At 49.0% G+C, this 23,627-nt stretch overlaps 1 protein-coding gene across 1 annotated transcript in view; it reads right to left on the minus strand.

The window, feature by feature from the left end:
- The window catches only part of scube1 (signal peptide, CUB domain, EGF-like 1), a 130,765-nt gene that overhangs the window by 94,200 nt on the left and 12,938 nt on the right, over window positions 1-23,627 (minus strand). The window contains exon 3 of the mRNA XM_056275832.1: window positions 4,526-4,660. Coding sequence (XP_056131807.1) covers window positions 4,526-4,660 — 135 coding nt within the window. The remainder of the gene's footprint in view (window positions 1-4,525; window positions 4,661-23,627) is intronic.

The following is a 23,627-nucleotide window of genomic DNA, read 5'->3' on the forward strand; positions in this document are numbered from 1 at the left end:
GCGTAAAAACTAAGGCGCAGGATTAGAGTTATGAAGCCTAGTCAGGGAACCTTGCACGCCTTATTTCGAAAACAGTAACATTTTACATGACGCATTCTTCTGTGTTTTTGAACGTCCGATAAAAAATCACACGAACGCCCTTGAAGCTGTTTCTTCACGTGCTTTTACCTGAAACGGGTCGATCGCAGCTCAGGACTGCTCGCTGGGACGTGCAGCCTCACCACAAAAACTAACAAGTCATATAAACACATGCATATATAGACACAGACGTGGTATTCGTAATATGCATACGCACAAATATGTACACTAGGATGTGAGTTTAGTGTTGATAGTATGAGGATAGAGATTCAGTACATATACCATGACACAGGTTTGATGCATATCAAAAATGTGAATTTCTGCAAGTGCAGGATTGGTGCGGGTGATAGACGACGTCAACAAATATGCAAAGAGCTGGTCGGACAGACTTACACCAGCAGGAAACATACTTTGTCAGTGTGCACGTGGACACTTACAAACGGGGCCCTCTTCCTTTCAGAAATATTAAGTAAACTTCGGTTAATTTACTCCGACCGGTAATGGACGTGCAGTGTTAAAAAAAAAAAAAAAGCACTCCGAGTCATACCTGAATCATTTGGTAATAGTACCTCGAGACTGTGACTGATCAGAAACTATTTCCTGGGAAAACTGTTTCCCAACCAGGGATTTGGACCCGGCGAAGCCCTGGTTTTGGTTCTGGCCTGGCTGTATTTCACACAGAGCTGTGAAGCCCAGCGGAGTGGAAACACATCATAATGGAACAAACAATTGTTCCCTGGCTTTATTATTCCCAGGGCGGGTGTCAAAGGGAGAGATATGAGCCGCTGGTTGACACTTACCAAACACACAAGAACACACTGCAACAAGAAATGATCCCACTCTTAAGTGTATGCAACATACACGCACACAGAGCACCCACAAACACACAAAGAAACATCCTACTGGCAGGCACAGGCATACATGTACACATGCATGGGTATACAGGAGCATACACACAAACACACACACACACACACACACTTCAAGGAGTCAGAAATACTGCACACACAGACACACACACTGCATATGCATGTCTCCCCCGCTCAGTACACACACTCCTGCACTCTCACAGCACCCTGGTACCCTGAGCGGTCTGGCTGAAAGCCTCGCCTCAACACAACGTGAAAGTGCAATTCTGGCAGTTTGTTAAGGCAAGAAAGCACATTTGTGGAGCAAAACAAGCACCGCACAGGCTCCGGCTTCATGCACGGGCTTGTCGGTCGAACTAGTTGTACATGTCGCACACCGGCCCCCCGGTGCATGACCGGTGGCAGGAGGTCAACCGTGTCACACGAATGCTGTGTCACTGTGCGAGGAGGTCTCTCCTCTCGCTTCCCCGGTTCATTCCGGTTGTTTAGTATCTCTGTGCCAATCACCTCGCGATAAACAAACAACACGAAGACTCGACAAGTACACCAACATTTCTTTTGTGTCAACATTTTGCAGTGTGTGTGTGTGTGTGTGTGTGTGTGTGTGTTGGTGGGGGATTCAAGTCCAGGTCCTTTAGGAATAAGGGACCGTCTCCCTTATGGGTGTTTCATACACAGCAGTGTCTGCATGTGTGTGTTTGTGTGTGCATATGTGAGTCGAATACACTGTCTCTCTATGCGGTGTGCGTTTGATACACTGCCCCATTATGAACACAACCGCGTGGAGTCGCGCGAGGTTGTAATCGAGTCCGACACGGCCGCGGTGCATGGAAATAGAGAGAGAAAGGGGGAGAGTACAGAAAGAAGAAGAAGAGGGGAAATAGAGAGACTGACAGAGATGACGGAGGATAGGGGTGTGTGTGTGTGTGTGTGTGTGTGTGTGTGTTGGGGGGGAGGATGAGGGGGGTGTCGTGAGGCCGAAAGACGGAAACAAACTGGCGCAGAGCGTCCTTCGGGACGCCTCGATGCTCCTGCTATTCCTGTCCTGCGGAGCGGAGGAGAGCGGAGAGGAGGAGAGAGCAGACAAATGCCCGATTGAGGGTCTTGCGGTGGGGCGTTTGTTCGGGGAGGGACGCAGAACAAGCTGGGGGCCGGCCGAGCTGAGCCGAGCCGGGCCGGGCCGGGACCGACGGCGGACTGCAGGAATACCACAAGCTGCTTCGCTGTTTTACAACGTGTTTACCCGCCAACATCCCACCGACAGGGGAAGGAATTACACGTGTTGACACAGCAACTGCTTTGATGTGAGAAAATATAGATTTATAAATATGTTGAGGAGGAGGAGGAGGGGGGCAAGCAGAGAAAAAGACGGAGGGAGATAGAGAAGGAGGGGATGAGCAAGGAGAGAGAGAAGGGAAAGGGACACATTTACACGCTGGTTTATGGGTTTTCCAGAGAGCAAACACGTTTCTATTTCTGTGCGTCTTTACCGCTCCCTGTGAGAGGGTCGACACTGAAAAACCAGCTAACATCTGAACGGCGGCTCCTAACCTTGCGTAAGAAACAGCCACTGTGTGAACACGGCCTCATCCGAGACGAAATAACAACCAGTGGAAGTCGACATTTGGGACTGACTGTATGAGAGGTCAACTCAATGGTTTAATCCTCTTCCATTCTTTCACTCAGCCTCCTCTGTCTACATTATCTACTCATCCTGTCGCTCGCTCCTAAACCAGCTCATCATTCCGTGACAGAGTTGACGGATAACAGCAGTCCTCACAGACCCGTTGCATGTGTGCGTGTGTGTGTATATGTTTTATGTGTATGTGTGTGTCCGTCCGTATACGTGCTCGTATGTGACGCGACTGTCAATCTGAATGCGGAACATAGACAAAAGACGTCCGCGCACATTCCTCTTTTTTCAAAGAATTCCCCATGCGATGGGGGGGGGGTGAGCGGGAAAAGTGAGCAAGGGAATGAGGGAAGGAGGATACGAATGAAGGAGAGCGAAACCTCAGCATCCCCATCCTCGACCTCCATCAGCGCCCCTCTCGCCGTCTGAGACCGAGCCCATTAATTAAGTCTGACAGGGGGTGTGGGCTGAGGAACGCCAGGGTTAAGAGATGAAAACCGCAGCCAGCCAGCCAAACAAATGCTGGTGTCAGTAACCCCCCCCACCACCACCACCACCACCACCCTCCTGCCACCACATTGCAGGCGGGACGACCAAGCGGGCGATAGCCGTCCCCTTCCAAACCCCCTTTTCACATCCCACGCCTGCCCGGGATCCAAAGGCCGTGTCATGGGTCACACACAAGCCCCACTGCCTCTGTGAAGGCGTGATAATAACCGCAGATTAGTGGTGAGCCAACAACAAAGAACACGGCTGTAGAAATAAAGAGTTCTGTTTTCAAAGGGAGATATGAAAACATCAAATAAATGGGCGCATCCCCTGATAAAATGGCATCTGGCCTGAAAATAAAGCTGGCATTGGGCATTATTAAGTGATTGGGGTAACTCGTTAAACTACCGGCGACTCATTAATAACCAAGTAATACAAGAGTTAAATGGATGTCACTGCACTATGATGATGGGGGATTACTGAGTATAATATGAGTAAAGCAGAGGCTCTTCTATAACTCTAGTTTGCTGCCTTTGTAAGACAAACATGATTTTACTGTCGTGACTGGTAACTGAACAGAAACACAGTAAAATGGCACGACATTAAATATTCACCTTAGATTCAAGTTTAACAGCTAATTACTTTCATCCTTGCAACAAAAATGAGTCAAAATACTTGTTTGTTGCAATGTGATTTGTGAATTTATCCCCGACACTGTTTGAAGTAGACTATATTCAGATACCCTTCATAACGACAAGGAATAGGTAGAGATAGGTAGAGATATAGAAAAGGAGTTTTACTCATATATTACTCAGCAATTACCAGTCACAACAGCTCAATTACGTCTCTCTAGCTCTTTCATTCCTTAGTTATTTATTAGTAATAAAAAGCCTGTAAATTAAGGGGTTAAGCGTAACTGGCTACCAGCCATTTGATAAAAAATCTAGTGTATTTTTGATAATCCATCATCAGAATTGAACAATGAGCGTCAGTGACAGACAGTTTTCCTCCAAAAATGCAAACAGTTAATAACATTTTGGGAATGGCCTTGTTATGGCCTGGCGGCCTGTCCAGGGTGTCTCCCCACCTGCTGCCAAACGACTGCTGGGGTAGGGTCGAGCATCCCTGCGACCCTGAGAGCAGGATAAGGGTTTGGCTAATGAATGGATGGATAGATGGATGGATGGATGGATGGATGGATGGATGGATGGATGGATGGATGGATGGATGGATGGACTCAATCATAACTCAGAATCAGAAATACTTAACTGAGTCTAATGGAATGAGTCTAATGGAGTATGCTTTGAAGTGAACATTTTTAACTTTCTGTCTTTTTCTATTTCTGTCCTGTCCTTCTCATTCTGTTTCTGGTAGCACGTTTCAGATGGCCGCATCTTCTCTCTCTCTCTCTCTCTCTCTCTCTCTCTCTCTCTCTCTCTCTCGCTCTTTCACTTACCATCGGAGCGGTGGATGCAGGTGTGCTGGTTGTCGCTGAGGAAGAAGCCCACCGTGCACAGGCATTCATAGCTGCCCATGGTGTTGACACACACCTGCTGGCATCCGCCGTTGTTGTCGAGACACTCGTCCACATCTGCAGAGATGGACAGAGAGATGGAAAGAGAGACAGTTGTAAGTACTCTATGTATGGAAATTAAAAACTCCATTCATGCACTATAGCACTGTACCAGTATTGTCTCCTCTGTGTTATTGTTGTGTTTGAACTCTGACAGAGAAAGAATGAGACAGACAGACAGACAGACAGACAGACAGACAGACAGACAGACAGACAGACAGACAGACAGACAGAGATGGACAGAAACACAGACAGAGTGAAAAGTCAGAGGGAGACAGCAAAATAGAGACAGATGGAGCAGGTGGAGGATTACAGAGACAGATAGGTAGTGCGGTAGCGAGAGAATAGGAGAGAACAAGAGAAGGAAGTATGTGAAGGAGAGAGCCAGATAGTGACGCCGAGAAAGAACCCAACAAACAAAATCGGAGAGAAAAAAGTGAGATAGCGAAAAGGAGAGAGACTGAAAGAGTTAGAAGTTAGTAGATGGAGAAAGGGAATTCCAGCAAGAGACAGAAAGACAGATGGAGAGAGAAATGGACAGGGAGCGGGAGAGTCAGAAAAAGACAATAAGTGACGGTCAGAGTTGGGAGAGTAAAAGAGATTCAGAAATAGACAGACAGACGGAAAGATACACAAATAGAGAAAGATGGAAAGAGAGAGAACAAGTGACATGGAGACATAGCATGTGTGTATGCATGTGTGTGAGTAAGAGATAGAGATAGAGGGAGAGAGAGAGACAGAGGGAGAGGGAAGGAGAGATAGATAGAGGGAGAGGGAGGGAGAGATAGATAGAGAGGGGGAGAGCGAGAGAGAGAGAGAGAGAGAGAGGGAGAGAGATAGAGACAGGGACAGAGAGACAGATAGTGAGAGTGACAGAGGGAGAGAGAGAGAGACAGGGAGAGAGAGAGCAAGAGAGGGGGAGAGCGAGAGAGAGAGAGAGATAGAGAGAGAGAGAGAGAGATAGAGACAGGGACAGAGAGACAGATAGTGAGAGTGACAGAGGGAGAGAGAGAGAGACAGGGAGAGAGAGAGCAAGAGAGGGGGAGAGCGAGAGAGAGAGAGAGATAGAGACAGGGACAGAGAGACAGATAGTGAGAGTGACAGAGGGAGAGAGAGAGAGACAGGGAGAGAGAGAGCAAGAGAGGGGGAGAGCGAGAGAGAGAGAGAGGGAGAGAGAGAGAGATAGAGACAGAGACAGATAGTGAGAGTGACAGAGGGAGAGAGAGAGAGACAGGGAGAGAGATAGAGAGACAGAGAGAGCGAGACAGATAGAGAGAGAGCAAGAGAGGGGGAGAGCGAGAGAGAGGGAGAGAGAGAGAGATAGAGACAGAGAGACAGATAGTGAGAGTGACAGAGGGAGAGAGAGAGAGAGACAGAGAGCGAGACAGATAGAGAGAGAGCGAGACAGATAGAGAGAGAGCAAGAGAGGGAGAGAGAGAGAGAGAGAGAGAGAGAGAGAGAGAGAGAGAGAGAGAGAGAGAGAGAGAGAGAGAGAGAGAGAGAGAGAGAGAGAGAGCATTGCAGCAAGACTCATATTTTCCTGCCACAACCTGAGAGACAGTGGGTGACGGCACCTATTGCTGCTGTTGTCGTTTGATATAATAATCATTGTTGTTGTTGCTGTTATTATTATAATCATTGTTGTATTGTGTTGTTGTTTTACATGCTTTGGCAATATGTACACAAACGTATGTCATGCCAATAAAGCACAAATTGAATTGAATTGCATTGTATTGAATTGAGAGCGAGATAGAGAGAGCGAGACAGATAGAGAGGGGGAGAGAGAGTCGGGGGCCCGGCACCAGTCGGCAACGGCAGGCTATTAGGATTTGTAAACAAGTGTGTCTGTGTTAGTTTATGTGCCGGGAAAGGCCTTCTTGTGTCTTCGCTGAAAGCTAGTCGGAGATCTGTGGCTCGGGGATGACACCAGAAGCAGGAATGTGGTCAACACACACACACACACACACACACACACACACACACACACACACAAACACACACACATGCACGCACGCAAGTACACAGTTACACACCGCTGCAGAAACACGTGCTCACCAATACACTTGAATGTGCATGCCTACGTGCACAAACTTGCGCAAACAGAAACACAACAAACCCGACAGACACACTCACTGATCCACACACTCATGCGACAGCAACTGTCTGTATGTGAGAGCATGAGCGTGTGAATCTGTGACGTGCACGTGCCAGTGCACGAGTATGTTCATGGGGTCCCGCTGAGCAACTGACAGCTCCGTAAATTACCAGTGGGGCATTTTGATGGGGCAGAAGTGGGCTGGCAACATGGGACACCCCTTGACTGATTTTAGCAGGGATCAAACAGGTCGGGCCACCACTGTGGAAAAGAAGCACACTGATGGGAGACAGAGAGAGAGAGAGAGAGAGAGAGCGAGAGAGAGAGAGCGAGTGTGAGAGAGAGAGAGCGAGAGAGAGAGAGCGAGAGCGAGAATGTGAGAGAGAGAGAGCCTGTGTGTGTGTGTGTGTGTGTGTGTGTGTGTGTGAACATGTGTGTTTGCATGTGTTCGTGTGTAATATGCACATTTGTTTGCTTGACCAGTCTGCGTGTGATTTTGTGCGATGAGTATTTTTTGGTACATTTATGCTGCGTCCTCCTGCACGTGGGAGGATCACACTACCCCCCCCCCCCACCCAGTTCCCCCTCCCCCCGAACAGGCGCCCCGACTGACCAGAGGAGGCGCTAGCGCAGCAACCAGGACACATGCCCACATCCGGCTTCCCACCCACAGACACAGCCAATTGTCTGTAGGGACGCCCAATCAAGCCGGAGGTAACGCGAGGATTCGAACCGGCGACCCCGTGTTGGCAGGCAACAGACCAGAGCGCTACACTACCCGGATGTGTGTTTCTGGGCAAGTATGTGTTTGGATGTGTGTGTTTCCAAGTGTGTATGTATTACTTGGTGATTGTGCATGAGCTTTTGCTATTGTGCCTGTGTGTGTGTGTGTGTGCATGTGTGTGTGTGTGTGTGTAAGGGGTATGATAACCCATTCAATGACCGGGAGGACAATATGTTTTGTTTAGTCTACGGTTGTTCCAACGACCGCAGACTAAACAACTGGTTGCTCCGATGGCGACAGGCATGGGCGCAAGTCCATGAATTACTGGGATGGCATCCAGCGCTTTACCTGTGCCCCCGTCCACGGGGTTGGGGGCCGCGTCAGGAAGGGCATCCCACGTAAAATGTTGCCAAATCATTATGCGGATTGACAAGACCATGCCGGATCGGTCAAGGCCCGGGTTAACAACGACCGCCATTGGCGCTGTGCCCTCACGGGGTACCGGTGGAAACTACCAACTCCACTGTGGTGACCCCTGGGAAACAGGGAACAAGCCGAAAGAAGCAGTCTGTGGTTGTTCCAGCATTTGTGGGTTAGGTTGCTTTAGCAGGCAGACCATACACACACACACACACACACACACACACACACACACACACACACACACACACACACACACACACACACACACACACAGAGTCCTTTATCTTGCCTGTCTGTCTAACTGAGAAAAAAAAATCCATTCTGCCCATATCCTAATTTTTGTCTCTTGTTTTTTTAGTCATTTATTCCAGCTAATTCGCTCCGTAATCTGGAACGCTGATAATTCCGGTGTCACGACCGCCTCGGTATTAGTTGGCTGTAATGTTTATGTTCCAGGAATTTCATGCAGAACAAAGATGTGCGGTGGTCTGCATCGTTAAATACCAGCCTCAAAAGTTAATAAGCTGATGGCTAACAGCAGCACATACTTACAGCCTCCATCGAGCACCAATCTAAAAATAACAGAACGCACATCAGTTGCCACCGCTTTGTGTGTTAGCAGAAAATCCAGCTGGTCGTGTCTGTTAACGTCACAGAGCTCTTTCAAAAGGAGGACACGCGAGGAGGAAAAGTCTCTTTCCTCTCTCTCTCTCTCATTCCTACTCTCTCAATTTCTGTCACTCTCTCTCTCTCACTTCTAATCCCCCACCCCAGGTTTGACAAAGGCTCCCCAGCGCCCGTCTGTCTCACCCAACCTCCACCCCGCCATCTGTCTCACTCGCCTCACCTTGCCGAGGCCTAAAATTAGCCCTGATCCCCGTTCTGCTTTCAACTGGGGATCAGGTGGGTGAGTGACAGCAGGCTGCACTGATGTGGCTGGATGGGGGGGGGGGGGTACAGTACATCCACACCACAGACCGCCCAACAATCACTGTCAGGACCTGACACACAACCATAAATAAAATGAAACGAGATGAGATGATGAGATGATGGGCTGGGCGATATGAGCTATAAATAACATTGCTATACTTTCAGGCTATATCGCAATATAAACAAATATATGTATATATTTTTCTTAATTTCCTCTAAATCACTTCATAAATGCTCGATTCAGCCCTTTACAACCACATCAGTATGAGTACTGTAGTTGTCCCTGCAACATATCTCTCACTGAAATTCTCGTTTGTATTCATTACTGGCTTCTACTGGAAACAGGGTTGCGAATTTCGTGCGTTGTCCTTAACCGACAGTTGCACACGTCAATAATCAATAATCAATCAATGACTCAATTAATAAGATACAAAATGCACGTTTTTCTCAGTTCACCATCATCATCATCATCATCATCATCAGTTCCGTAAGCTGTGGAGGTGGTGGGAGCACAGCTGATGTCTCAACAAGTCTCGGTTGAGCCATCGTTGTGTCTCAGTTCCCGTCTTTTAAACAAATTCTAGCGGTCCATTAGTTATGTGAAGCATTAATCCGTGAAGAACTGACAATTTAAACGAGCCGAATCATAAAAGCATAATGGCGACCGGCAGGGGGCGCACGTCCATGAATACTGGGACGGCCTCCAGCGCCTCACCTGTGCCCCGGTCCGCGGGGTTAGCGGCTGGGTCAGGAAGGGCATCCGACGCAAAATTCTTCACAAGGGGTACCGATGGAAAATATCAGAACAGTAGAACCACAAGGCTCTGTTCGAAACCGCCGCTCTTGTCCGCCGGCCCTTATTCGAAAAACAAAATGGCGTCGCCAAACGACACAATGTCGGACGGCGCGGAATGGCTGCCATTTCTAGACTGACAAGGCAGGCCGAACCGAACCGAACCGAACCCGTTCTTTTAAATAAAACACAAAGCGCTGTAACAAAGGAAGATTAAAAAAATAATCCGAACCTCCCCGTGCTAAACTTAAACGCTACTGGTTTATATTTAAGAAAACTGACGTATCTACGAAGCCGGGATCTCTTCTTCCTTTGTCGCGACGGTCGTTTTCTGAACCGCGAAGATGACGTACGCCCCCTTGTGGTATACAAGTGTAACCGGTTATTTACTTGCCCGGTGCGGGATTCGACACGGAGTGTACTGCACCACAAGGCGACGTCACTAACCGCTCGGCTAAAGGGTCAGACCCGTTAGCTAGGGGCTAACGTGTCTAATTAGTAGTTTACAGTCGTCACCCTCCCCGGAAGCGCGCCCTCTTGCTTTGTCATTCCCGCGCTCCGAAGAGACTTCTGAGGATCCGCACACTTCCGGATCCCACCGCTGCCACCAATGTAAGCGGTTATTTTGTTGCCCGGTGCGGGATTCGATACGGGTGTACTGCACCACAAGGCGACATCGCTAACCGCTCGGCTAAAGGGTCAGACCCGTTAGCTAAGGGGCTAACGGGTCTTATTAGTAGTTTACACAAGTTAATAGAGAAACGGTGCACAAAACGTACGTCGTCGGTTAATCATTTTTAATCGATTAAATTCTTAACTGCAATTAATCGATTAATGATTCATCTTTCAAATCCCTAATTGGAACCATTTTAAACTTGCATGCAAAAAGGGGGAAATCCCAACCAAGTTGCATGCACCAAAGCATTATTATTTATTCAAACCAGGCAATTGCACTTATAGGCTTTTGACAGCTGTTAAATTAAAATAAATAATAGCATGATGTAGGCCTACATACTGTAGCTTAGTTCTACAGAGCCCGAGCGCAACAAAGACCTTAAACAAAAACGGAGCTCAAAGCAACAGAAAAACGTCCATTCAACAAGAAAGCCTGAGAAAGGCATTTCAAAACAACATAAAGTGCACTTCTTGTGCATGGTGTTTGTGACAAGAGGTTACTTCAACAATGGTAAAATAAATACAGCCGCAAGCAGCAAAAAGTGGGTGCCAATAGGGCGTAGGCGACCTTGACCTTTAGTGACCTTTACGTGCGGCCTTCTTGAGATGTTTCTGATAACTAGTGGCAAAAGAGTCCAACGCATAGTTTGGTTGAAGTAGGACGAGAGTTAAGGAGCAGGGGTCATTTGAATGTTTTTTGTATTATAGCGCCACCACGAGGCACAACTGATCCATCGAGTGTGCATGGCCTCTGGGCCTAATACTGATCTTGCACATGTTTGGTGACAGTTGGACCAACTGTTTAGGACATTTGCCTATTTCCTGTTGAGGTGGCGGTTGACGCTCGTACGTTTCTGCACGTGGCGGCCATATAGTTTAGAATTTCAGAACTCTTTTGATAACTATGAATAAACGATGTCCAATGAACATAACGACGCAAGCTCGGTTCAAATAGGTCAAACAACATAGGAGGAAATAAAAAAAATAGGTTTCCCACTACATCCAATATGGCGGACATCCAATATGGCTGACACCACAGACTTATGGGATAGTGATTTGGGCATAGACAGAGATCTCATAAGGTATAGGTTTGATAACTTTCAGTCAAACGGTGGTGGGAATAGACAACTATATGTAGCAACATTCATTGATTACTGTAGCGCCCCCTGATGGCCGATCGGAATAAAAAGACATCGGGAGTGTGGACTCCAATACCTTGATTTTTTTCTCCCACCCCCTCCCTTTTTCTCCCCAGTTGTATCCGGCCCACTCCTCCGAGCTGTCCTGGTCGCTGCTCCACCGTCTGCTGATCCGGAGAGGGTTGCGGACTCCACGTCTCCCCCAATACATGTGGAGTCGCCAGCCGCTTCTTTTCACCTGACTTCATTACCTTGATACTCAGCAAGTTTCATTTCGAATGACGTAATTCAACCCCGCCTCAAGGCTCCTGAAATTTGATTGGACCATCTCTGACTTGCGGCGGCCATCTTGTTTTGACCATCAACTTCATCTTAATTCAGCCTACAGAGCCTCGAGCCACAAGTGTCACAAAGTCGGAAACACAGTCAAGGCGAAGGGACCGTCTGAATGTGTTTTTTTAAGCAAAGCGCCCCCTTGAGGTGCATTTGCTCAATCAAGTGGAAGTGGCCTCAGGGCCGGGTATCGAACTTGCATGCCACGTTTGATGACAACTGGACCAGAAGTTTAGAAGATATGCCCACTTCGCGTTGAGGAGCGGAGGCCGCAAACACGTTTGTGCATGTGGCACTCCTGATGTTTGGAATTACAGAACATTTCCGATGATTTTGTTTTATAATGAGCGTCCACTGAATTATTAGCAAGTTTTCAGAAAATTCCGAATGGCGGAAAATCTAGTGGGCGGAAAAGAAAATGGCCTCCGGGAATGTCAACGGCCACGAGGAGACGCATCATATGACACCACGTATATGATCATATGACGTACGGTATAGGACATAGAGCAATGTGGAAAGTGTGACTTTGATCTGATGGTGGCGTTAGAAGCCTAGTCCCTCCACATGCAGAAACACACGCCTCACCTATATATATACGTACATCACACACACTCGCCCAAGGGGAGTGGTCTGGATGGGCGGGCGAGTGTGTGACACGTATGTATGTGAGGCTGTAGTGGAGAAGCTTGCATGTACCAGTGATCCCAAGAGCTGTGCCGTGCGGCGCTTGGCTCCTCGTAGGGTCACCCAAGGCGGACAAGTCAAGGGGGAGGTTCCAGATCCAATAGGGCCTCAACGGCGGAACTGGCGGAAGATGTCGCCAGGTCACATCGGCAGTGAAGGCGGATGAAGGCTGCAACGGAGGGTGGTCCCCAATCGCCTTGGTTCTCCATACCATTGGACTCTGGCCACCCCCTGACAAGGACCTTGCAGTGGCCACTCCACGCGAAAAGCTGTCACGCGCAGGCGTCCTCCCGCAAGGATCTACGCCCAGCTGAAGACCCTCAAGGACCTAGAAGGAGGACAGCCATACTCGACCCCAAGTGACCGCCGATGATGACGTGAGTTTTTTCTTTTTCTGTCTGTGAGAGCTAGTGAGGCACAGGAGAGAGCGAGAGAAGCGAAACGCCGAAGCGAGTCGGCTTAAAAAAATTAGGTAACAATTTGTGCTCAACGTCCGCGATATAGTCGTTGACTACATCCGAGGCTCGGCGTTTTCGGTTTTATTTTTCAAAGCCATCCAGCACGCCGAATTTCGCCGCCAGAGGACACTGTTACATAACCTCACACGAACAGGAACACCGTCCACGATATAGTCGTTGACTACATCCGAGGCTGGGCGTTTTCGGTTTTATTTTTCAAAGCCATCCAGCACGCCGAATTTCGCCACCAGAGGACACTTTTACGTAACCTCACACGAACAGGAACACCTTTTGGATCCGTGGAAACATAAAATCCGGGTGAAAATCGGTTTCAAAATCTGGGTATTTTTCGGTGAAACTCGGTAAAAACCGAAAAAGCCTTGACTTCATCCTATGTAGAACAAGCCGCGACACATCGAGTGTACTCGATATATCGCCCCACCCGGACTCCGATGCACCGTTTCCTCGATACATCTAGAACAAGTCTGGATTGCTGTTGCCAGTGTCTCCTTCCGGCAGATTATCTTGCCACGGCGATATGGTGATATTTGACGATGACATTTGGACAATGTGGAGAAAAGATCCATTATCCCCCCCCCCTCTTTCTTTTTTTGTACCTCCCTTGCCTGCGCAGATAGTCGAGCTTTTATATAATCTGGTGCTGCAGCTCATGCGTCAGCAAGCCAACAAACTCCCCGGACTAATAAAACCAGATTCGGACTTGACTCATACAACTGCTTCGTCATTACAACAACACGGCGTCCCACAATAACATTACCACAACACTGCATGATCACGTCCCCTACACAGGGTCATTACCACAACACTGCATGATCACTTCCCCTACACAGGGTCATTACCACAACAATGGAGGACGTGTACAACCACACCACCACAGCAGCATGTGGCCGCGTATCTGAACAAGCGGCAACTCTGACTCCGGCACGTCCACAGGTTTGTCACCGGGCCCATCGCCGCTTGGCCCTTATCCCCGCCTGCCCGTCTGCCTGCCTGCCCGTCTGATGCAGTCTATATTTTGGTGGAGGTGGCGAAGTGTGGAGGTGGGGGGGGCTTTAGTTTTCTGGGAGGCATTCATGACGGTCTTAACGGCAAGGCGGTGGTGGTGGTGGGGGTTTGAGGCTCCACAGAGGGGCGTGAGGCGGAGCCGGGGCTCCTGATGCTGAGACTGGGATTACGGGGATAATTCAATCCGGGGCCCCGTGTGTAAGCCTGCCCCAAAATAGAGAGCCGCACCGTCTATCTATAACCGCCCTGTCTGTCTGTCTGTCTGTCTTTTTGATCGTCTGTCTGTCTGTCTATCTCTGTCTGTGTGGCTGTCTGTCTGTTATGCCTGTTTTTCCTGTCTGTTTGTCTTTGTCTGTCTGTTTGTCTGTCTCTTTCTCACTATCTCATTGTCTCAGTTTTTCTCTCTGAATCCCCACCAACTTCTTTTTTTGTCTATCTTTGAGTCCCCCCTCTCTTTCCCTTTCTCTGTCTGTCTGTCTGTCTGTCTGTCTGTCTGTCTGTCTGTCTGTCTGTGTGTGTGTCTGTATGTCTGTCTGTCTGTCTGTCTGTCTGTCTGCCTGTCTGTCTATCTCTCTCTCTCTCTCTGTCTGTCTGTCTGTCTGTCCATCTGTCTGTGTGTCAGTATGTCTGTCTGTCTGTCTGTCTGTCTGTCTGTCTGTCTGTCTGTCTGTCTGTCTGTCTGTCTGTCTGTCTCTGTGTGACTTGGGCTGCTGTCATCTTTCCACAGGCTTTACCGTTGGCTTTTGGTCTGTAGCTCAGGCTTCACCTGGTGACATCGCTACTAAAGACTAAACCCCCATGGAGTGGACACGACCTTTAACAGCCTGGTTACCATCATGCAGACACACACACACACACACACACACACACACACACACACACACACACACACACACACAGGTGGACAGACAGACAGACAGACAGACAGACAGACAGACAGACAGACAGACAGACAGACAGAGATAGACAGACAGACAGGCAGACAGACAGACAAAGAAAGAAAGTCAGACAGACAGACATACAGATAGACAGACAGGTAGACACACAGACATACAGACACACAGACAGATGGACAGACAGACAGACAGACAGACAGACAGACAGACAGACAGACAGACAGACAGACAGACAGAGAGAGATATAGACAGACAGGCAGACAGACAGACAAAGAAAGAAAGTCAGACAGACGGACATACAGATAGACAGACAGGTAGACAGACAGACAGACAGAGAGATAGACAGACAGGCAGATACACAGACAGACAAAGAAAGAAAGTCAGACAGGTAGACACACAGACGTACAAACACACAGACAGATGGACAGACAGACAGACAGACAGACAGACAGACAGACAGACAGACAGACAAAGAGAGAGAGATAGACAGACAGGCAGACAGACAGACAGACAAAGAAAGAAAGTCAGACAGACGGACATACAGATAGACAGACAGGTAGACACAGACATACAGACACACAGACAGACAGACAGACAGACAGACAGACAGACAGATGGACAGACAGACAGAAAGAAAGAAAGAAAGACAGACAGACAGACAGACAGACAGACAGACAGACAGACAGACAGACAGACAGACAGACAGACAGACCATATATCTAAAAAAGAGCTAAAGTTACAGGAAATGAAAAAAAAAGACTGTCTGTGGAGGGCCGTCGTCTGTCTCTCTCTCCTCCCCTCCCCGTCTGTCTGCCTCTCTATTGACTGTTTGTCTCTTTTTCTATCTCCCTCTCTGTCCCTCTGTTTATTTCTCTCTCACTCTCCCTCGGACACTCACGCCGACTGTTTACCAAACTGTTACCGGGGGCAGATCTGAGTCATGATTTAAGCCGAGTGGCGCGTTAAACGTGGAACAAAGACCGGCGCCACCGTTTCTGCTGTCCCTCCGTCCCGGGCCCACGGAACGAGCCGGTCCGGAGAAAGGACGGCCATAAAAACAGCAGGTCGAGAGATTTACACGCACCCCTTTAACGTCAGGCATCCGTGCCCTTGCAGAAGATGCCCTCAGTCTTGGGTTTGGGCGGTTGCTGGTGGTGGTGGTGGTGGTGGAGGGTGGTGGTGGGGGGTGGGGGGTAGGACGGAGGAGTAATAGACGTCTATAACCATGGTTGACAAACTGCTGGACCACCTGAATCACCCAACCACTGAGCTCTGCCTCGGTTAAAGCCATACCCACTATATTAACAAACACGCCCACACCCACACACACACACACACATCCCATTAAAATCCCATGCACAGCCATTCATCATGCCGTCTCTCCAGCTTCTTCCTGGTGGATTTGGTAAAAACACAGCTAGGAAGATAATTACGAGATAAGCTAACGATCCACGCTAACTGTGGAAAACAAAGAGCTCATGCAATCAAGATACACTCATCCGAATGTCTGTTTTTAAGCAGAACTCCCTCGGTACTGACAAAATGTTCTCCCTTTTCTCCCCCCCAGTTGTACTTGGCCAGTTACCCCACTCTTCCGAGCCGTCCCGGTCGCTGCTCCGCCCCCCTCTGTCGATCCGGGGGAGGGCTGCAGACTACCACATGCCTCCTCCCATACACGCGGGGTCGCCAGCCGCTTCTTTTCACCTGACAGTGAGGCGTTTCCCCAGGGGGACGTAGCGCGTGGGAGGGTCACGCTGTTCCCCGAACAGGTGCCCTGACTGACCAGAGGAGGCGCTAGAGCAGCGACTAGGACACACACCCACATCCGGCTTCCCAACCGCAGAGACGGTCGATTGTGTCTGTAGGAGCGCCCGACTAGGCCGGAGGCAACACGGGGATTCGAACCGGGATCCCCATGTTGGTAGGCAACGGAGCAGACTGCTGCGCTACCCGGACGCCCCACCATTTTGAGGAACACCCCCATGAAACTATTTCGACCCATCAGAGAAATCCCCTGCACGTCTTGCGTAAATGCTGGTAGGGTCACCCAAGGTAGGCCACAGACGAAGCCCACGGCCAGTAAGACTGGGAGCACTGGGGTGGCAGCGTTTTGTAAAGGACCCCGTCGGTCTGATTCATACCGGCTGCCTTCCCGGTCAGTCGCTTTCCACCATCTTGTCTGTGGAAGTTGGTTCGGCCTTTACACCTTTGGTCTCGTCTGTATTGAAGAGTGACACCGGTGGAGTGCCTCACCGCCGAGTCTGTGTGATGTGGCGTGGGCCCTGTGATGGACTGGCGGCCTGTCCGGTCCAGGGCGTCGCCCCGCCTGCTGCCCAGTGACTGCTGGGATGGGCTGCTTGGATAATGAACGGATGGATGGCTCTTCCGGCAGCCTGCATGGCGCCTCCTAGTGGCGACAGACATGCAGAAACACGCACGACTTGATCGCTCGCCTGCTAAACGCTAGCCTTCCCGTTTGTGTGGGCGTGCTTTGCTTTTAATGCGCTGTTGCAGGAACGTCTCATCGTCGACCCATTTCATCGACGTGACTGGTTCATTTTCGAGAGAGAGAAAGCTGAGAGAGGGAGTATCAGAGAGAGAAAAGGAAGAAAAGGACGACCAACTTCCAAACGGTCTCTGCCAACTTTTCTCCATAAACACGGGGCCAAATGGGGCCATTTTGCAAGTTTGGACCGGAGCCCCTCTGTTTTGTTTGATTGCACTTGTATAAACTCGCATAAACTTTTGTTTAGAAGAAAACGAGGATGTGCTTGACACATAAGAGAGGGTAGACGGGGCGAGGACAGACATTGGAAGGAGGGGAGGGAGAAAAGCCAGAACAAAGGAGGTGGTGAGAAGGAGAGCGAGTGAGCAAGAGAGAGAGAGAGAGAGGTGGGTGGGTGGCTGGGTGGGGGGAGGCGGTTTGAGACCTGACAACAGATAAACAACGAAAAACCAAATGCAGCCCACAACATTAAAAGAGCGTTTTGGGAGGATTTAGATACCCAAGATGTATAAAAACAAAACAAAACACAGGCGATTAACAACACCGATCAGCTAAAGCATTAAAACCACCTGCCTAACACGGTGTAGGGCCCCCCCCTCGTGCCACCGGACCAGCTCTGACCCGTCGAGGCATGGACTCCGCAAGACCTCTGAAGGTGTCTTCTGGTATCTGGCACCAAGACGGTAGCAGCAGATCCTTTAAGTCCCGTAAGTTGCGAGGTGGGGCCTCCGTGGATCGGACTTGTTTTTCCAGCACATCCCGCAGATGTGCTGGGAAAATTTGATTGAGATCTGGAGAATTCGGAGGCCGAGGCAACACCTCGAACTCTTTGTCAAGTTCCCCCAAACCGTTCCTGAACAGTTTTTGCAGTGTGGCAGGGCGCGCTATCCGGAGGCCACTGCCATCAGGAAATACCCTCGCCATGAAGGGGTGTAGCCGATGTCTAGGTAGGTGGTGCGTGTCAAAGCAACATTTGTATGAATGCCAGGACCCAACATTGCCCGGAGCGTCACGCCGCCTCTGGTAGCTTGTCTTCTTCCCATAGTGCATCCTGGTGCCTATGCCTTCCCCAGATGACCGACACACATGTGCCCTGCCGTCCACACGAGGGAAACATGATTCGTCGGGGCCAGGCGACCTTCTTCCATTGCGCCGTGGTCCATTTCTGATGCTCCCGTGCCCATCGTAGGTGCTTTCGGTGGTGGACAGGGGGTCATCATGGGCCCTCGGACTGGTCTGCAACTACGCAGCCCGCTGTGATGCACCGAGTTTTCTGACACCTGTCTGTCACAGCCAGCATTAACTGAGCTACAGTAGCTCTTCTGTGGGTTCTAACCAGATGGGGGAGGCGGGGGAGGGGGGGCGACACAATATTAGGCAGGTGGTTTTAATGTTTTGGCTAATTGGTGTATCGTCACAAAGAAGGAAAGTAAACACGCCGTCAAAACGGAGTTTGGAAGGTATCCATTATACAAAACGGGAACATTACTCTCCAACCCAAGGTTGTGATGTAACTCCGGGGGAATGTGGTGACCTTTTCATTTGCAGAGTGGAGGTTTACCAGCCTTTTATACCGATCCAACCTTTTATACCGATCCAACGCGTTTATACTGGTCCAGATCTTACTCGTGTACATTTATAGAAGTCGCTCACAGCAAGGTACACTTATAGCAAAGCCGCTTAAGCACAGCGGTCTATTCCGTTGCCTACCAACACGGGGGGGTCGCCGGTTCGAATCCCCGTGTGACCCCCGGCTTGGTCGGATGTCTCTACAGATACAACGGGCCGTGTCTGCGGGTGGGAAGCCGGATGTGGGTGTGCGTCCTGGTCGCTGCACTAGCGCCCCCTCTGGTCAGTCGGGGCGCCTGTTCGGGGGGGGGGAATAGCGTGATCCCCCCCACGCCACGTCCCGCTGGTGAAACTCCTCACTGTCAGGTGAAAAGAAGCGGCTGGCGACTCCACGTGTATGGGAGGAGGCACGTGGTAGTCCGCAGCCCCCTCCCCCCCCCGGCTCGGCAGAGGGGGTGGAGCGGCGACCGATGATTGGCCGGATACTGTTGGGGAGAAAAGGGGGGGGGAATCCTTCCCCCCCAAAAGAAGAAGAAGAACCAGATATTTTGTTTACGCTGATGGCCGACGATCCCTGACACCGCGCACATCTTGCTTCTTTTGTTCATTTATTGATTTCATTGTTTCGTTTATTTAGGTCGCTGATTGGACTATTTAGGCAAGGCAGATGTGGGGAAATTCATCAGCTGACAGAACACACTTCCGGTTTGATGCCTCACGAGGCTGTCAAACAAAGCTTATCGGCACTTCCAGACCAATCAACTTCCCCCCTTCTCTTCCCTCCCCGCCACTTCTTTATGTGCCGCCATGTGGGACCTCAGCATCCTGCCACTCGGCAGTAGACCCCAAAGCACCACCCCCTCCCCCAACACACACACACGCACGTGCACGCACGTGCACGGAAGCCCCTCTCAGATCTCAGCCGGGAATGGGTCGGACGCGTTGGCAGGAAAATCAACTCCCCAGAGACGTTTTTTTTGGGGGGGGGGGGCACCAAAGTGGGCGACACATTGGGCCCAGCTGTGTCCGTGGCAAACGAGAAAGAAAGCAAAAAAAGAAGTCTGAATCAAGAGGAACTGAGCAGGACGACTCTCTAATCAGAGGCGCAATTATGCAATCTTAAATCAATTAGTGTCCTAACTTGTTGACACGAGGCGCCCGGGAGCTGACAAAGCGACTTCCTATGGTAAGTGTGCACGTGGGCTGGTCTTTACATTTCATCGTTTACGGGGCTGCTTGTTTGTTTGTTTGTTTGTTTGTTTGTTTGTTTGTTTGTTTGTTTTACCCCTCAGAAACACAGAGAGGCTCGGAGGTTTGTGAAAAACATACAAGTCCTCCAACCCGTGCGACCACATAGGCGGTAGATACCCTCCAATACGACCCACGGGAGCGTTTCCTAAATTAGAGACTGACTGACAGACCGACTGACAGACCGACTGACTGACTGACTGACTAACTGACTGACTGACCGACTGACTGACTGACTGACTGACCGACTGACTGACTGACTAACTGACTGACTGACCGACTGACTGACTGACTGACTGACCGACTGACTGACTGACTGACTGACCGACTGACCGACCGACTGACTGACTAACTGACTGACTGACCGACTGACTGACTGACCGACTGACCGACCGACTGATCGATAAAACGAGACGCTCCGCTCTGATTAATGAGTCAGAAGGCAGAGCGCGGGCATGTGCAGTTGCCATCTCTAACATCTGGCCAGCGGTGCAACACGTGCACATATATACCACACGAGCTCGGCCGCAATGGCCGCCGCCTCGCCGGCATGCCGTGTTGTGACAGCTCCTCACTGGGACCCCGAACATTGGACGTGAACAGGCAGAAGGGGAAAGGGCGGGGTCGCTGTCTCGCCGCTGCATCTGTGCATGTGTGCATGTGTGCATGCGCATGTGCAGAGGTGGCTAGTTATATAAGCACATGCATATAATATATGCAACGGATCCGCATGTGCGCTCGCGAGAACGGGGTTTTCTTTTCAGCGTGTCTGTGCACTTGCATGTGCGCGCGCCTGTGGGTGGGTGGGGCCGTATAATGATAAGCACTGTGGTCTTTGTGAGTGCGCATGTGTGTGTGTGTGTGTTTGAGGGTCTGCGGTTCCACGTGGGTCTTCCTCCATACATCAAGTCTCTCTTGGATGAGACAGCTACAAGTGAGAGGTTGTGGAGGCAACAGCGAGGTCCTTGTTGATGGGGGTGGGGGGGGGGGGGGGGCGTGAGGACGCGAGTCGGAGGGGGCTCGGCCTGAACTGCGGTTTTGAACACAGGCCTACACGTCACTCCCGTGACGCTCCGTTTATACGGTTACCATGTGTCACGGTGCACTGTGAACCCCCCAAGTTAGCGGGGACGAGAAGCGTAAAGCACCAGCGAGGCTGGTGATGTTGCGATCCCCATCATGACGTCATGTCGTGGAGCGTCTCAAAGTGGGCGAAGTATAGACAGATGCCACGTGACCCACATCACACCTGAAATCCAACCTACCGCTTGGACGGCCCTTCCAGCCTGCCTCAACAAAGCAGTCCTCTTACTAGCTAACCTGTAACCCAGCACACTATGGGTTGCCCCCCCCCATCATTCCACCCGGTATGTGGGCCGGATGAAGTGTCGAGTGTGGGACAGGTTCAGGCTACAGCAATTTTGCTATCTGGGTAGGGACGCCCAACCAAGCCGGAGGTAACACGGGGATTCGGGCCTGCGACCCCTGTGTTGGTAGGCAACGAAATAGACCACTACGCTACCCGGACGCCTATTATGTTTTGTTTTAAGGTTATTTGAAGCATAACAATGGCACAAAGGCAACACTTAAAATGTTCAGCATCTAACCAAGGCGCTCTGCGATGTGTAAACTTCCTCGGCACTTGGCTTAGAATAGACTTGAACTTACACTTGAACTGTGAAGAAGATGATTCAAACCCAGCTTCATGCATATGAACGGGTTTTTTGGCTGTCCCCTTGTGACGTCATGTGTGGTAAACATGATACTGGTCGATGGCGTTGTGCATGGCCAACTTGCAGAGGTGAGCTCTACTTGCCACGAATCGCTTGGCTCACAATTCAAGTGTGAAAGGACTCCTGGTGATATTTTACAGTTTGCTTGATCAAACACTATGACGGCTCTGAAAGACGTTGGGGGAAAATATGAGGAGGATTTTTTTGAAGGGTTATCTCATTTGAACGACTTAGTATCTCGGTTTAATGACTTAATATCTTGTTTGAACGACTTAATATCTTGTCTGAAAGAGTTCATATCTCATTTGAATGACTTAATATCTCATTTGAATGACTTAATATCTTGTTTGAACAACTTAATATCTCATTTGAACAACTTAGTATCTTGTCTGAAAGAACTCATATCTCATTTGAATGACTTACTCTTCCATTAGAATGACTTAATATCTCGTTTTAATGACTTAATATCTTGTTTGAACAACTTAATATCTCGTCTGAAAGAGTTCATATCTCATTTGAATGACTTACTCTTTCATTAGAATGACTTAATATCTCGTTTTAATGACTTAATATCTTGTTTCAACGACTTAATATCTCGTCTGAAAGAGTTCATATCTCAGTTGAATGACTTACTCTTTCATTTGAATGACTTAATATCTTGTTTGAACGACTTAATATCTTGTCTGAAAGAATTCATATCTCATTTGAATGACTTACTCTTTCATTAGAATGACTTAATCTCTCGTTTTAATGACTTAATATCTTGTTTGAACAACTTAATATCTCATTTGAACAACTTGGTATCTTGTCTGAAAGAATTCATATCTCATTTGAATGACTTACTCTTCCATTAGAATGACTTAATATCTCGTTTTAATGACTTAATATCTTGTTTGAACAACTTAATATCTCGTCTGAAAGAGTTCATATCTCATTTGAATGACTTACGCTTTCATTAGAATGACTTAATATCTCGTTTTAATGACTTAATATCTTGTTTGAACAACTTAATATCTTGTCTGAAAGAATTCATCTCATTTGAATGACTTACTCTTTCATTAGAATGACTTAATATCTCGTTTTAATGACTTAATATCTTGTTTGAATGACTTAATATCTCGTCTGAAAGAGTTCATATCTCGTTTGAATGACTTAATATCTTGTTTGAAAAACTTAATATCTCATTTGAACAACTTGGTATCTTGTATGAAAGAACTCATATCTCATTTGAATGACTTACTCTTCCATTTGAACGACTTAGTATCTCGTTTGAACGACTTACTTGAAATTACCAAAAAAACTCCCTTAGATTATTATAAGTGTCTGACAACATCATGGAAAAAATCCCTCTAGAAATAGACCTTTTTCTTTAGTTTCAATTAGTCTCTGTTGTAACATCCCTTTTACAGCGGCTACTATCTGCGCGCAGGGCTGTGGAAACCGGACTACTGCCAGCCAAAGAAGCTGGGTCACCCTCCTCTGACTGTTGCCCTGCTCTCGCTCTCTCCTCGTCCTTTCTTCAAGCTCTTTGTCCATATACTCTGGCTCAAATAACTACAGGCGGCCATCAAATTCAGTGCTTCATCCACATTGTCAAAATCAGCTAAATATTCAGACATGACTTTGGAAATATCCAAAGTCATGTCATACCTAGGGACAATTTAATGTGACCGATTCACCTGACCTGCATGTCTTTGGACTGTGGGAGGAAACCGGAGCCCCCGGAGGAAACCCACGCAGACAAGGGGAGAAC

Source organism: Lampris incognitus, chromosome 3, assembly GCF_029633865.1.
Source record: "Lampris incognitus isolate fLamInc1 chromosome 3, fLamInc1.hap2, whole genome shotgun sequence".
NCBI classification, from domain to species: Eukaryota; Metazoa; Chordata; class Actinopteri; order Lampriformes; family Lampridae; genus Lampris; species Lampris incognitus.